At 45.7% G+C, this 17,190-nt stretch overlaps 1 protein-coding gene across 1 annotated transcript in view; it reads right to left on the bottom strand.

The window, feature by feature from the left end:
- Positions 1-17,190, bottom strand: part of LOC147112444 (uncharacterized) — a 154,214-nt gene that overhangs the window by 100,371 nt on the left and 36,653 nt on the right. The window contains exons 6-8 of the mRNA XM_085998178.1: positions 2,035-2,144; positions 274-379; positions 6-181 (exon numbers count right to left, since the gene is read on the bottom strand). Coding sequence (XP_085854304.1) covers positions 6-181; positions 274-379; positions 2,035-2,144 — 392 coding nt within the window. The remainder of the gene's footprint in view (positions 1-5; positions 182-273; positions 380-2,034; positions 2,145-17,190) is intronic.

Raw genomic sequence — 17,190 nt, 5'->3', positions numbered from 1 at the left:
CCGACCCTAATCCATCCATTTTGGGGAGTTGACATTCAGCTGATTGACTGTTACATACCTCGTAAGCAGGATGTCTGCCATTAAAATATGGGTTGAATATACCCATGCTGTTGATGAGCGATTTTTTGCTGTTCCATTGCTCCATGGCTTTTTCTGCTGCTTCTTCCAGTAACGGTTTAACCTACAACATTGATAGATTATCAGGCACATTGTTGAAGTAAATATTACTTCCTGCAAACCACATTTTTAACCTACATCTTCTTCCATACCTACCGTGTTTGAAATAAGCCCAACTCTTGCTTTCCTCAGTTTTTTATCCGTGTTCATCAAGACTTTTTCATGGGCTTCACTGGCAGAGGATAAAAGTAATCCCATTGACCTGAAGTACAATTAAAATGTTGATAAGATTTATACATATCGAGTTGGTCTTGAAATTGAGAATAAAGGACGTGTCTGCAGTGGACGGAGTGGCAGAGATTCCGGAGGGCACTTAGGTCAGGATCAAGGGACCTCCGATGTTCGGGGCTAAGCTGATGATACAAAGCTGGGTGGGAATGTAAGTTGTGAGGAGGATGCAAGGAGGCTTCAAGGGGATATAGACAGGCTAAGTGGGCAAGAACATGGCAAATGGAATAAATGTGGAGAAATGTGAAGTTATCCACTTTGGTAGGAAAAATAGAAAAGCAAAGTATTTTTTAAATGGTGCGAGATTGGGAAATGTTGGTGTTCAGAGGGACCTGGGTGTCCTTGTACACGAATTACTGAAAGTTAACATGCAGGTACAGCAAGCAATTAGGAAAGCAAATGGTACGTTGGCCTTTATTACAAGAGGATTTGCGTATAAGAGTAAAGATGTCTTACTGCAATTATATAGGGCCCTGGTGAGACGACACCTTGGGTTTTGTGTACAGTTTTCTGGTCTCCTTACCTAAGGAATGATATACTTGTCATAGAGGGAGTGCAACGAAGGTTCACCAGACTGATTCCTGGGATGGGGGATTGTCCTATGAGGAGAGATTGAGTAGACTAGGCCTATATTCTCTAGAGTTTAGAAGAATGAGAGGTGATCTCATTGAAACATACAAAATTCTTACAGGGTTTGACAGGGTAGATGCAGGGAGGATGTTTCCCCTGGTTGGGGAATCTAGAACCAGAGGTCACAGTCTCAGAATAAGAGGTCGGCCACTTAGGACTGAGTTGAGGAGAAATTTCTTCACTCAGAGGGTGGTGAATCTTTGGAATTCTCTGCCCCAGAGGGCTGTGGAGGCTCAGTCATTGAGTATATTCAAGACAGAGATCGACAGATTTTTGAATATTAAGGGTATGGGGATAGTGCAGGAAAGTGGAGATTTTTTTTTAATTTGTTCGTGGGATGTGGGTGCTGCTGGCAAGGCCAGCATTTAATGCCCATCCCTAATTGCCCTTGAGAAGGTGGGGTTGAGCCGCCTTCTTGAACCGCTGCAGTCCGTGTGGTGAAGTACTCCCACAGTGCTGTTGGGGAGAGAGGTCCAGGATTTTGACCCAGCGACGATGAAGGATCAGCGATACACTTCCAAGTCAGGATCGTGTGGTAGAAGATCAGCCATGATCTTATTGAATGGCGGAGCAGGCTCAAAGAGCAAATGGCCTACTCCTGTTCCTATTTCTTATTATAAGGTAGAAATAAAGAAGCAAAATTATTTCCTAAAGGTGGACCAAGTGGTAAGTTTCCACTTTTGCGCTCCTAGTGCAAAGCAGCACATACGGAGCGCGCACACTGGAACACTGGAGCAGATGATCATGTGCCCATTACACAGCAGGCCAGATTTTCAGTCCATGAATTTACATGGAAAATTTACCCTTAAAGGATGAATCAAGCCACATGGGCTGAAAGACACTTTTGCACCTACATTCCAATGTTCTTTGGCAGAAACCGAGAGAAAGAGAAACAAAAGGAAAAAAGAATTGGTTCTTTGTGCATTTACCTCAATTTGCCGATATTCCTCTAGCTGAATGAAAATTTAGAATATGGTATCTCTTTCAATGGGTACTTACTCTTTGTTACGCTGAAGTTTTTGCCATTTTTCTACAGCACTTGTTTCCTCGCCACAAAACTGCAAATAATGTTCCGCTCTCTCTTCCAGTTGGCAAAGCAGCTTTTTAACCTAGATGATATGAAATTCAAATTCCGCATTTAGTTGAATTTTATAAATTTCTTAATGCACACTGTATTTTTTTAACAGAGCTATAAGTAAACAAAGCTGCATTCATCCAGGGGGAAAATCTCTCAACAGTACAGATTGAGGCAGACTGATTTATGTTTTCAAGCAATGGTTAGCAACATCCCACAGGCAAGATTTGGAATCAGTTCCTTCAAAGTTCTTCAGACAGATGTAATCCTTAAGTAAGAGAAATTCTTGTAGCTGCAATTTAACGTCCACTATCTACTAATAATTCGATTTTTGTCTTTCTGATCAATATTATCACAGAATTTAATCAGCTATCACTGGATTTACAGCCTGCAGGACTGTCACCCTGTGGGTTGGCTATGAAACAATGGCCCTGATTTTACCTCCCCCCACCTACCAAAAAACAGACGGAGGGCTTGGGTGGGCGGGGGACGGGGGGTGGCAGTTAAAATAAAGGCAGCGATTTACACCTGTGATCCCGTGGCCTTCCCGCCTGGTCCTGATATTAACCTGCTCTTTTTAGCAGGTGAGCAGGACAGCCGGTGGAAGGCAGCAGGGTCCTGCTTTAAATATGCAGATCAGGTCCCAATGATGTCGAGGGAGCAGTGAAGCCTTCCCCACCAGACAAATTGTGCAGGCTGCTGAATTGTGGGTAGCAGCGTCCCCTAAACATACGTTATGTTTCCTTGTGGGTTCGTAGAAGCAGCAGTGCTCCTCTTGGCCCCACAAGGAAGCCTAGGATCTCCCTTGCCCGGGGCATCTTCCCATCCCCTGATTCGTGGCTCGTGCAGATCATTCCCGCCCTCCCATTTAAATCTGGGCCAATGAAGCAATTGGCTTCCATTACTGTGGTATTTCCTCTTTCGTAGTTGTTAACTGTGTCATCATGGTGATTCACTTTCCAACAAGAGGTTATGCTGACTTGGACCTAGCATTGGTGTCTAGCATGCAGCCTTTTACTTCATAGGAAACCTAGCACAATGAACCAGATTTTGCAGGGCCATCGAAAACCTGGAACTTGCGATCTGTCAAGGTTCCCCCTGACAGATCATTCGCAAGCGCCCCAAAAACACTTTCACTGCAGCAGAGTTGGACTATTTGCCCAAATACTGCCCAGCAAATGCCCACGAAACTCTTACACCTGATAAAAGAAGGTGTAAGGATTAAAATAAATGTTAAATTAAACATTTTAAAATGAATCAAACATGCAAAAACATTTAAAATTAGTTTATGTACATTTTGGTCCGGATAAAAATGTTAAAAATTATTCCTCAAAAAATTACATTTTTATTTTAAATGCTTAATTAAAGGATGTTTTAATTACTTTTAAACATGGGAACATTATTTTTATTTCAGTTGTGTTAATTATTTATTTATTTGGGGATTTTGCATAAGCTTCTGAGGAATTCTCTTTCTAATTGGTTGACCTGGCCCACATGATCCCACGAACACTTACAAACCGCCTGCGTCCCTGGGATCCATGGGCCTTTACGCAGGTGTACGCCTGCAGGCCCAGGACCCAAAGACTCTGAAGCCCCGGAGCCAGCAGGTAGGTTCATATTATTTTTCGGGTCGGAGGTGTACTCCGGAGGTATTAAGGGCATTAAGGGATATGGAACCAAGGCAGAGAGATAGAGTTAAGATACAGATCAGCCATGATCTAATTGAATGGTGGAACAGGCTTGAGGGGCTGCATGGTTGTTCTGGACTTGTTAGATGTAGGTAGCGCCCCTAGTGGTAGTTATTGTATATTTGTAGTTATTTGACCTTCTTCCTGTCTGCATAGGAAGTAGTATTCGAGGAAGTGTTTTCTCAGTTGCGAACAAGGTTCAAGTGTGGCAGCTTGTTTTCTATCCTCCTCCATCCTTCTTTATGCGCTAGGCAAGACGCAATGTCTGTGAGTATCCTTGTTTGGTAACATAATAACAACCTTGTCGGTATAGTATTTTGACAATACTTTGTCAATAAGAAGTTTATTAGCTGCTCGCTACTGAGGGTTAGCTTCACTGCTATTTACTTATACAGTTACCTACTTATAAGAACATAAGAACATAAGAAATAGGAGCAGGAGTAGGCCAATCGGCCCCTCGAGCCTGCTCCGCCATTCAATAAGATCATGGCTGATCTGATCCTAACTGCCAATCTGCTATCACAGAACCATCTCCTGAATCTAACAGAATTAGACACACGAAATAGCAGCAGGATCAGGCTACAAGGCCCCTGGGCCCGCTCCGCTACCCACAGGGCCATGTCCGATCCGAACCTGGACTCATGTCCAAATTCCTGCCCGCTCCCCGTAACCCTTAATTCCTTTTACTTCTAGGAAACTGTCTATTTCTGTTTTAAATTTATGTAATGATGTAGCTTCTACAGCTTTTTGGGGCAGCATATTCCATGGACCTACCACCCTCTGAGTGAAGTAGTTCCTCCTCTTCTCAGTTTTGAAAGAGCAGCCCCTTATTCTAAGACTATGCCCCCTAGTTCTAGTTTCACCCATCATCGGGAACATCCTCCCCGCATCCACCCGATCCAACCCCTTCACAATCTTATATGTTTCAATAAGATCGCCTCTCATTCTTCTGAACTCCAATGAGTAGAGTCCCAATCTACTCAACCTCTCCTCATATGTCCATCCCTCATCCCTGGGATTAACCGAGTGAACCTTCTTTGTACTGACTCGAGAGCAAGTATGTCTTTTCTTAAGTATGGACACCAAAACTGTATGCAGTATTCCAGGTGCGGTCTCACCAATACCTTGTACAACTGAAGCAATACCTCCCTATTTTTATATTCTATCCCCCTAGCAATGAAAGCCAACATTCCATTGGCCTTCTTAATCACTTGCTGCACCTGCATACTAACCTTTTGAGTTTCGTGCACCAGGACCCCCAGATCCCTTTGTACTTCAGTACTTTCCAGTTTCTTGCCATTAAGATAATAACTTGCTCTACGATTTTTCCTGCCAAAGTGCATAACCTCACACTTTCCAGTATTGTATTCCATCTGCCAAAGCTCTGCCCACTTACTTAGCCTGTCTATGTCCCCTTGCAGGTTTTTTATGTCCTCCTCACTCATTACTTTCCCTCCCATCTTAGTATCATCTGCAAACTTTGATATGTTACACTCGGTCCCCTCCTCCAAATCGTTAATATAGATTGTAAAGAGTTGGGGACCCAGCACTGACCCCTGCGGAACACCACTAGTTACTGATTGCCAGTCTGAGAATGAACCATTTATCCCAACTCTCTGCCTTCTGTTAGATAGCCAATCCTCTATCCATGCCGGAATATTACCCCCAATCCCGTGATTTTTTATCTTAAGCAATAATCTTTTGTGTGGCACCTTGTCAAATGCCTTTTGGAAGTCTAAATACACTACGTCCACTGGTTCCCCTTTATCCACCCTATATGTTGCTTCCTCAAAGAACTCCAGCAATTTTGTCAAACATGACTTCCCCTTCATAAAACCATGCTGACTTTGTCCTATTAAATTATGATTATCCAAATGTCCTGTTACTGTCTCCTTAATAATGGACTCCAAAATTTTACCTACCACAGATGTTAGGCTAACCGGTCTATAGTTTCCAGCCTTCTGTTTACTGCCCTTTTTAAATAAGGGTGTTACATTAGCAGTTTTCCAGTCTGCCGGGACCTTTGCTGAGTCCAGGGAGTTTTGGAAAGTTATTACCAATGCATCCACAATCCCTACCGCCACTTCCCTCAAGACCCTAGGATGTAAGCCATCAGGTCCAGGTGATTTATCCACCTTGAGTCCCATTATTTTACCGAGTACCACTTCCTTAGTGATTTTGATCGTGTTTAGCTCCTCCCCCACTAAAGCCCCCTGTTTGTCCAGTGTTGGGATATTCTTAGTGTCCTCTACTGTAAAGACTGATACAAAATATTCATTCAGTGTTTTTGCCATCTCCATATTTCCCACCATTAATTTCCCGGTCTCATCCTCTAAGGGACCAACATTAACTTTAGCCACCCTTTTTCCTTTTATATAACTATAAAAACTCTTACTATCTGTTTTTATATTTTTTGCTAATTTACTTTCATAATCTATCTTCCCTTTCTTAATCAATCTTTTTGTTATTTTTTGCTGTCTTTTAAAGTTTTCCCAATCCTCTATCCTCCCACTAGATTTGGCTACCTTATATGCCCTTGTTTTTAGTCGAATACTATCCTTAATTTCTTTACTTAGCCACGGATGGCTGTCTTTTCTTTTACACCCTTTTCTTCTCAGTGGAATATTTTTTTTTTGCAAGTTCTAAAATAACTCCTTAAATGTACACCACTGATCATGTATCGTCTTACCCTTTAATCTATTTTCCCAATCCACTCTATTCAATTCCGCTCTCATACCTTCATAGTCTCCTTTATTCAAGCTTAGCACGCTTGTTTGAGATCCAACCTTCTCACCCTCTAATTGAATATGGAATTCAACCATGTTATGGTCACTCATTCCAAGGGGATCCTTTACTAGGACATTTTTAATTAATCCTGTCTCGTTACACAGGACGAGATCTAAGGTTGCTTGCCCCCTGGTCGGTTCAGTTACATACTGCTCAAGAAACCCATCCCTAATACACTCAATGAACTCATCCTCAAGGCAGCCCTGCCCAATTTGATTTGTCCAATTAATATGATAGTTAAAATCCCCCATAATTATAGATGTTCCCTTATTACAAGCTCAGACTCCAGCTCATCAACACGGAGCTGGAGTTCCTGTAGCAGCAGACACTTGTCACAGACGTAATCACCGTGAGCCTCAATGGGGTTCACCGGCTCCCACATCTCGCAACAGTAACACATCACCTGCTCCATTCTATGTAATTATTTAAATTTTTTATCGTTAGTTATGGACACCCTCTGCCCGATTTTAGATGCTAGTACCCCCTTTAATTAATTGGATTTAAATTAAATCAATCCCTCTAGTTACACCAGTTAAATGGTTTACCAACAGTCATTCTGCACCAGAAAGGCCTTATTAACTGCAACCCACAGAGTTAAAGTTTGAAAAGAGCACCTAACACCCCACTTACCCTAACTCACACTTCCCCAAACTCACAGCACTCTTTGATGACTCACACTCAGTGCTTGCTCGCACTAGGATCTGTGTTAAGCAGTCTATTCTGTTTACATAAACATGTTTTTGCATCTTATGTAACATCTAATGTATAGTACTTACCTCTGTGTTCAAAACATACTTTGTCTTTGTTTACAGTTTCACACTTTTATTCAAGTAAAGCTTCAAAACAGCATCCGGCTTCTCGAGGAGCTATTTGAATGAGTATTTAGCTGACTGGATAGCTGGATAGGAGTTACATCTAGTGAGACCAGTACAGTGAAAAGGCAGCAATACGGCTAGCTGTGAAGAGAGGAGACCCTCCACGTGGAGCAGCAAGGACTCAAGAGTTAAGTGGCAGTCATCTAGGTGCAGAGTAAGCCATCACGACATAGCCAGCTTAAGTCTTCACCTTGTACACCACACTTACCTCACATCATCATGGCAGAAGGTAATACCGAAAATGCTACTCAGCAAGTAGAAGACTTCAAACAGTTAGATGAAACTGGAGAATGTGACAATCTGTCTATAAGCTCTTGTTACTACAAATCATCAGCCGGTTCTAGGTCATCAGCCGGTTCACGGTCATCAGCTGGTTCTAGGGCTAGTATGGCCATCGCCAGAGCATGGGCCAAAGCAGAAGCAGCCCAAGCCAGAGCAGCTTATGCCAAGAAAGAAATGGAAATAAAAGTTGAACGGGCCCGTCTCCAAGCCACATTAGACGCCCTGCAGGAAGAAAAAGAGAAAGATGCTGCATTAGCTGAGGCACAAATATTGGAGGCGGTTTTAATGGAAGCTGATCCTGAGTCAGCAAACAAAGTTCCAATTCCCATTCCGCGTCAGAGTCAACTACAGCGCACCACAGACTATGTGAGCGACCAAGCTGACACACAGTTTATGAGAGAGAGAGATGAAGACCCACACATCTCTACAGACTCAACCACACCATATAACATGCCCCATGTCACCAACCAAGTTCAAATTGGACTGCGTGCCCCAAGTCACAGGATCCTCCCCCATGAAACAGAGGACAATGAGCAGAGGAATGGAGCGCTGAAGAGAGAAACTCAGCAGCAGACCCCCTCTCATTTCCTCAAGACCCCCATCAGAGCCCCTACTCAAGGCGACCACGGTATAGGCCCCACAACCTACGACCTTGTCAAATATCTTGCACGCAGCCAGCTGGTGACGACAGGGTTAACCACGTTTGATGATAAACCAGAGAATTATTGGGCCTGGAAGTCCTCCTTCCACGGCACCATATCGGGCCTAGACCTGTCGGCAGGAGAAGAGCTCGAACTCCTTACCAAATGGCTCGGCCCGGAGTCCGCCGAACAGGCGCGCAGGATAATGGCAGTCAATGTGAGGCATCCGCCAGCTGGGTTGATGATGGCTTGGGTGAGGCTGGAAGAAAGCTACGGCTTGCCTGAAGCCATTGAAAGGGCTCTCTTTGCCAGGTTGGAGAACTTTCCGAAGTTGACAAATAAGGAACCCCAGAAACTTCCAGACCTTGGAGATCTGCTGTTGTAACTCGAAGCTGCAAAGCAGGATGGCTACCTACCTGGCCTATCATAATTAGACACTTTCAGAGGGGTAAGCCCCATCATTGAGAAGCTTCCATTCAATCTGCAGGAGAAGTGGACTTCATTCGGGTCAAGGTTCAAGCTAGAGCACAACGTTACCTTCCCTCCATTCTCTGTGTTTGCCAACTTCATCCGTAGAGATGCCAAAACCAGGACAGACCCCAGCTTCAACTTCTTCTCCTCCCACACAGCACTTGCCAGAAGAGGCAAGTTCGACAGACATGGAAAGACACCAATATCTGTCCACAAAACGCAAGTGTCTTCAACCGAGAACACAGGGGATCAGAAGAAATCCAAGGATATGAGCAAACAATGCCCCGTCCACAACAAGCCCCATCCATTAAATAAATGTAGAGGCTTCAGAGAGAAGTCCCTGGAAGACCGCAAACAGTACCTCAAAGAGAACTCCATATGTTTCAAGTGCTGCTCCTCCACGAACCATCTCGCTAAGAACTGCAAGGTAGATGCAAAATGCACAGAATGTGAAAGTGATCGGCACATTTCAGCACTCCACCCAGGCCCAGCTCCTTGGAAGTCAGAGTCGTCTCCTCCTGCCTCAGAGCACAGTGGGGAGGGAGAGGGAGCCGCCTATCTGGAGATTACATCCAAGCGCACCGAGGTGTGTGGAGAAGGAGTGAGCGCAAGAGCATGCTCCAAGATATGCCTCGTTAATGTGTACCCTGTAGGACGTCGCCAGGAATCTGAAAAGATGTATGCCATACTAGATGAACAAAGTAACTGTTCTCTAGCAAGATCCGAGTTCTTCGACATCTTCAAGGTCAAAGGAAGTCCGTCGCCTTACACGCTGAAGACGTGTGCTGGACTTTCAGAGACAGCCGGCAGGAGTGCCTGTGGTTATGTTGTTGAGTCAGCTGATGGGAAGATTAGTCTCCCCCCTTCCTACACTCATCGAATGTAATCAAGTCCCCGACAACCGTTCTGAGATTCCCACTCCGAATGCAGCTCATCACCACAATCATCTGAGACGCATTGCAGACGAGATCCCACCTCTTGATCCAGACGCAGACATACTGCTGTTATTGGGCAGGGACATCCTGAGGGTACATAAGGTAAGGAAACAGATCAACGGTCCACATGATGCCCCTTTTGCTCAAAGGCTAGACCTCGGCTGGGTCGTTGTTGGAGACATGTGCCTCAGGGGTGCTCACAAGCCATCTCAGGTGAGCACACTCAAGACTTCCATCTTGGAGAATGGTCGTCCAAGCTACCTTACCCCATACAGTAGTCAGATCTGAGTGAGAGAAGTTCAGTCATATGGCCCAGCCTCAGAACCCCCCAGCACTGATCTCCACAGACAGCACACAGATGATGCTCACTGGAGAGAACCTGGGTCAGTCAGTCTTCTATCGCACCGCCAGTGACCACAAACTTGCTCCATCGATCGACGACATGAGATTCCTCCAGATTATGGACAATGAGGTCTCTCGTGACAGCTCTAACAGCTGGGTTGAACCCTTACCCTGCCAGAACCCCAGGCGATGGCTGCCGAACAACAGGGAGTATGCCTATAATCGTCTTAACTCACTCCGTCGCACACTAGAGAAGAAGCCAAAGATGAAAGCACACTTCCTAGAGCTTGTCGAGAAAATGCTTGTCAACGATCATGCAGAGCTAGCTCCTCCACTCCAGGAAGGCCAAGAGTGTTGGTACCTCCCCTCCTTCGGAGTCTATCACCCCAAAAAGCCAGAACAGATCCGCGTGGTGTTTGATTCCAGTGCACCATATCAGGGAGTCTCTCTCAACGACGTACTCCTCACAGGGCCCGATCTCAACAACAGCCTCTTGGGGGTACTCATGAGATTCAGGAAAGAGCCCATCGCCATCACTGCCGATATCCAGCACATGTTTCACTGCTTTGTGGTGAGAGAAGACCACAGAGACTTCCTCTGCTTCCTGTGGTATCGCAACAACGACCCCAGCAGTGACATTGTGGACTACAGAATGCGTGTCCATGTCTTCAGCAATAGCCCGTCCCCTGCTGTCGCCATATACGGACTAAGGAGGGCTGCCAAGGAAGAAGAAGATAACTTTGGCAGTGATGTGAGAGGGTACATCGAATGAGAGTTCTACGTTGACGATGCACTGAAGTCATTCCCTGCCGAAGCAGAGGTCATCAGTGCCCTTGGGCGAGCTCAGGAACTACTTGCACTATCCAAACTCAGGCTACACAAAATAGCCTCTAACAGACCAGCAGTGATGGAGGCATTCCCCCTGAAGATTGTGCGAAGGATGTCAAGGATCTAGACATCTTCACTGATGACCTCCCCCTACAGCGTAGCCTAGGAGTGTCTTGGAACATAGCAAAAGACACGTTCACGTTCCAAGCCTTAGATGACAAGAAACCCTTCACACGTAGAGGAGTGCTCTCTGCAGTCAACAGCCTATACAACCCTCTCGGCTTCTTAGCCCCTGTCACCATACAAGGCAGGCTGCTCCTCAGGGAACTCTCCACACGCGCTGAAGAGTGGGATTCACCCCTCCCTGAAGAGATGGAAGCAGAGTGGAATAGATGGAGAGGCTCACTTCAAGACTTACAGGAGATCCAAATACCTCGCTCCTATACATCCTTCTCTCCCTCAAATGTCCAATTCAAGGAGCTTTGTGTCTTTGTAGACGCATCCGCTAAGGCCATCGCAGGTGTGGCTTATCTGAAGGTCACCACTCAAGATGGACAAAGCAAAGTCGGCTTCATCTTTGGAAAGGCCATGTTGGCACCCCAGCCAGACCTCACCATACCCAGATTGGAACTGTGCACAGCAGTATTAGCAGTTGAGATTGCAGAGTTCATAGTGGAGGAGATGGATCTGAAGTTCGACAGCATCAAGTATTATACAGACAGCAAAGTGGTGCTAGGTTACATCCATAACCAAACTAGGTGGTTCTACGTCTGCGTGAACAACAGGGTCCAACGTATCTTCAGACCCGGAATCGCCCCTCATCCTCACTCCGGCTATGCTTTTGACCCAGAAGACAGGTGTTACCCCTTATCCTCCAGGGGAGTTTGGGAAAAGAGAACTCTTCAAGCAAGAATGGAAACAGGTTCAGAGTCTTGCAGACACATTTTAGGGCAGGTGGCGTTGTATCTCAACACACTGCAGAGCTGACACAAGTGGCAGGACAAGAGGCCAGATCTCAAAGAAGGAGATGTTGTCTTGATGAAGGACAGTCAGGCAAAAAGGAATGACTGGCCTATGGCTATCATCATGAAGTCCCTTCCCAGCCAGGACGGGAGAGTGAGAAAGGTGGACTTGAAAGTCGTCAAAGAAGGAACAGCAAAGGTCTTCTCTTCGCCTGTCTCTGAGGTGGTCCTTCTTTTGTCGCCAGAGGACTCCAGTGACAAGTAGTTAGGCTTATGTGGGGTCATTAACGACCTCAGACGGGGAGTGTTCTGGACTTGTTAGATGTAGGTAGCGCCCCTAGTGGTAGTTATTGTATAGCAGCGTGTTATTTGACCTTCTTCCTGTCTGCATAGGAAGTAGTATTCGAGGAAGTGTTTTCTCAGTTGCGAACAAGGTCCAAGTGTGGCAGCTTGTTTTCTATCCTCCTCCATCCTTCCTTATACGCTAGGCAAGACGCAATGTCTGTGAGTATCCTTGTTTGGTAACATAATAACAACCTTGTCGGTATAGTATTTTGACAATACTTTGTCAATAAGAAGTTTATTAGCTGCTAGCTACTGAGGGTTAACTTCAGTGCTATTTACTTATACAGTTACCTACTTATCTGTGTTAAGCAGTCTATTCTGTTTTCATAAACATGTTTTTGCATCTTATGTAACATCTAATGTATAGTACTTACCTCTGTGTTCAAAACATACTTTGTCTTTGTTTACAGTTTCACACTTTTATTCAAGTAAAGCTTCAAAACAGCATCAGGCTTCTCGAGGAGTTATTTGAATGAGTGTTTAGCTGACTGGATAGCTGGATAGGAGTTACATCTAGTGAGACCAGTAGAATGGTCTACTCCTGTTCTTATGTACACTGAGCATGTGATGTGTCTTTGGATCTGCTGATGATATCCCATCAAAAGCAGTCCTCCTCATGCAGATCATGTAACAGTAAGAGAGTTGACATAGTTAGGTCCATCCTTCCTGGGTGCAAACTGGATTGCTGCAACTATTTGGTACTTGAAATATAACAAAAGTTAGAATTGTGCTAAAAGGCAGGACCAAGGACCCCAAAAGATAAATGCAAAATGATGAGTGCATGATCTTCTAAATGTTACCAGCAAAAATACAATTTTAGAAAGGTATCAAAAAAACTAACGAGCTTTGAAAGGTCTCACTGAGCAGGACTTGCCTGCTTCAAAGCAGATGCACAAATTCAGGAAATTTGAAGTAGGACCGATTTTACTCATTTCAGTATTATGGGACCTGCACAGCAGGCCTGCTGGAACTGCCACAAAGCCTGACATAGTCACACTCACAGAATCATACCTTTCAGCCAGCGTCCCAGACTCCTCCATCACTATCCCTGGGTATGTCCTGTCCCACCGGCAGGACAGACCCACCAGGGGTGGCAGCACAGTGGTATACAGTCGGGTGGGAGTGGCCCAGGGAGTCCTCGACATTGACTCCGGACCCCATGAAATCTCATGGCATCAAGTTAAACATGGGCAAGAAAAACTCCTGCTGATTACCACCTACTGTCCTCCCTCAGCTGATGAATCAGTAATACTCCATGTTGAACATCACTTCGAGAAGCACTGAGAGTAGCAAGGGCACAGAATGTGCTCTGGGTGGGGGACTTCAATGTCCATTAGCAAGAGTGGTTCGCTAGCACCACTACTGACCGAGCTGGCCGAAGGACATAGCTGCCAGTCTGGGCCTGCGACAGGTGGTGAGAGAACCAACATGAGGGAAAAACCTACTTTACCTCGTCCTCACCAATCTACCTGTCACAGATGCATCTGTCCATGACAGTATTGGTAACAGTGACCACCACACAGTCATTGTGGAGACGAAGTCTCATCTTCACACTGAGGACACTCTCCATCGTGATATGTGGCACTACCACTGTGCTAAATGGGATAGATTCAGAACAGATCTAGCAGCTCAAAACTGGGCATCCATGAGGTGCTGCGAGCCATCAGCAGCAGGAGAATTGTATACCACCACAATCTGTAATCTCATGGCCCGGCATATCCCTCACTCAACCATTACCATCAAGCTAGGGGACCAACCCTGGTTCAATGAGGAGTGCAGAAGAGCATGCCAGGAGCAGCACCAGACATAACTAAAAATGAAGTGCCAACCTGGTGAAGCTACAACACAGGACTACATACATGCTAAACAGCAGAAACAGCATGCTGAAGACAGAGCTAAGCGATCAGATCAATGCTCTGCAGTCCTGCCACATCCAGTCATGAATGGTGGTGGACCATTAAACAATTAACGGGAGGAGTAGGCTCCATGAACATCCCCATCCTCAATGATGGCAGAGCCCAGCACGTGAGTGCAAAAGACAAGCCGGAAGCATTCGCAACCATCTTAAGCCAGAAGTGCCGAGTAGATGATTCATCTCAGTTTCCTCCTGAGGTCCCCACCATCATAGAAGCCAGTCTTCAGCCAATTCAATTCACTCCACGTAATATCAAGAAAGGGCTGAGCACTCTGAATACAGCCCCGACAACATCCGACTGTCGTGCTGAAGACTTGTGCTCCAGAACTAGCCGTGCCACTAGCCAAGCTGTTCCAGTACAGCTACAACACTGGCATCTACCCAACAAAATGGAAAACTGCCCAGGTATGTCCTGTCCACAAAAAGCAGGACAAATCTAACCCGGCAAATTACCGCCCCATCAGTCTACTCTCAATCATCAGCAAAGTGATAGAAGGTGTTGTCAACAATGCTATCAAGCAGCACTTACTCACCAAAAACATGCTCATCATCTTCTTCTTTTGTATCGTAGTAGCAAAGCAAATCAAATGTCAATATCTAAGTTGGATATTAAGGCCAAAGCTTCCAGTTTAACAATGTGGATACCTTGTAGGCTGCCTGCAAATTTCCTCTGAGGGCAGTGCTCAATGATGTGCTCCAGGGTCTGATTAGGAGCTCCACAGTCACATGGTGGGGATGCTTTAATCTTCCATCTATGGAGAAGGTGCTCACCGATGCTCAATTTCGGTTCTGCCAGGACCACTCAGCTCCAGACCTCATTACAGCCTTGGTCCAAACATGGACAAAAGAGCTGAATTCCAGAGGTGAGGAGAGAGTACCTGCCCTTGACATCAAGGCAGCATTTGACCAAGTGTGGCATCAAGAAGCCCTAGTAAAATTGAAGTCAATGGGAATCAGGGGAAAATTCTCCACTGGCTGGAGTCATAACTAGCACAAAGGAAGATGGCTGTGGTTGTTGGAGGTCAATCATCTCAGCCCCAGGATATCGCTGCAGGAGTTCCTCAGGGCAGTGTCCTAGGCCCAATCATCTTCAACTGCTTCATCAATAACCTTCCCTCCAGCATAAGGTCAGAACTGGGGATGTTTGCTGATGACTGCACAGCGATCAGTTCCATTTGTAATTCCTCAGATAATGAAGCAGTCCATGCCTGTATGTAGCAAGGCCTGGACGACATTCAGGCTTGGGCTGATAAGTGGCGAGTAACATTCGCGCCACACAAGTGCCAGGCAATGACCATCTCCAACAAGCGAGGATTTAACCACCTCCCCTTGATATTCAACGGCATTACCATCTCCGAATCCCACACCATTAACATCCTGGGAGGATCACCATTGACCAGAAACTTAACTGGACCAGCCACATAAATAGTGTTGCAACAAGAGCGGGTCAGAGGCTGGGTATCCTGCAGCGAGTGTCTCGCCTCCTGACTCCCCAAAGCCTTTCCACCATCTACAAGGCACAAGTCAGGAGTGCGATGGAATACTCTCCACTTGCCTGGATGAGTGCAGCTCCAACAACACTCAAGAAGCTCAACACCATCTAGGACAAAGGAGCCCGCTTGATTGGCACACCATCCACCACCTTAAACATTCACTCCCTACACCAGCGGCATACCATGGCTGCAGTGTGTACCATCTATAAGATGCACTGCAGCAACTTGCCACGGCTTCTTCGGCAGCACCTCCCAAACCCGCAACTTCTACCACCTACATGGACAAGAGCAGCAGGCGCATGGGAACACCTTCACCTGCAAGTTCCCCTCCAAGTTACACACCATCCTGACTTGGAAATATATCGCCGATCCTTCATCGTTGCTGGGTCAAGTTCCTGGAACTCCCTCTCTAACAGCACTGTGGGAGTACTTTCGCCACACGGACTACAGCGGTTCAAGAAGGTGGCTCACGACCACCTTCTCGAGGGATATTGGGGATGGGCAATAAATGCCGGCCTTGTCAGCGACGCCCACATTCTGGAACGAATTTTTTTTTACCACCTACAGGTCTTTCCACAGAAAGCTGTTGCTGGTGCTGATGGTTATCTTGCTCCTCGTCCGAGGTCCAATCTAAGGCAGCCATCCTGATCTTGTGTCTCTACACCACCAAAGTGGTCAAATTAGCCTCTCACCACAAGTACTCTGAACAAACACTTTCCCAGTGGGAGGTAAGAAAGCAGCTGTGAACACTGAGTATAATATTGCTGTATTTGCCTGACTATTAATGAGCCCCATGAATTGCTGCTCTCTTTTCGCCTTGGTTTCAATGGCGACTTTCAGAAACCCATGAAAACCGTGCATGCTCTGTTAAATTTAAATGCTGGTTGAAATATCATTGCAATCCACTGATTTAAATATTCAAATCGTTAACCCGCCTCTCCGGAGGGAATTACACACATGCAGCTGAACGTGCCTGAGTTAACCCGGAAGTTGGCACGTTGGAGCCGTTTTCCGGATGCCCTGACATTTTCGCTGAATTTAACCCCCCACCCCACCACCCCCCAACCCGCACCTAAACACCCCCCCCAACCTGCACCTAACACGTTCTTCAATGTTAAAATTCCCTGCAGAGTGACTGAGCACTTGGACAAGTATGAGCTGATCAAAGAGAATCAGTATGGATTTGTGAAGGGTACATCTGTTTAATCTAATGAATTTTTTTTGAGGAGGTCACAAGCATGGTGGATAGGGGAGTGTCTATGTTGTCTATATGGACTTCCAGCAGCATTTAACAAGGTTCTGCATCAAAGATTATTACCATAATAAATTAATGCGCATAGAATATGAGATAACCTTGTGACATGGGTTGGTAATTGATTGGGAGGTAGGAGGCAGAGATAAAGGGAATGTTCTCTGTTTGGTGAGATGTGACAAGTGATGTCCCCAGGGATCTGTACTGGGATTTATATGTAATATATATATGTAATAGAAAGTTGCATATCATAGTTTGCAGATG

Source organism: Somniosus microcephalus, chromosome 9 (genome assembly GCF_052327205.1).
Source record: "Somniosus microcephalus isolate GS21.2 chromosome 9, FLI_Smic_1.0, whole genome shotgun sequence".
Taxonomy (NCBI): domain Eukaryota; kingdom Metazoa; phylum Chordata; class Chondrichthyes; order Squaliformes; family Somniosidae; genus Somniosus; species Somniosus microcephalus.
Note: the sequence above shows the minus strand (reverse complement) of the source record. Positions and strands in the feature narration are given on the sequence as shown.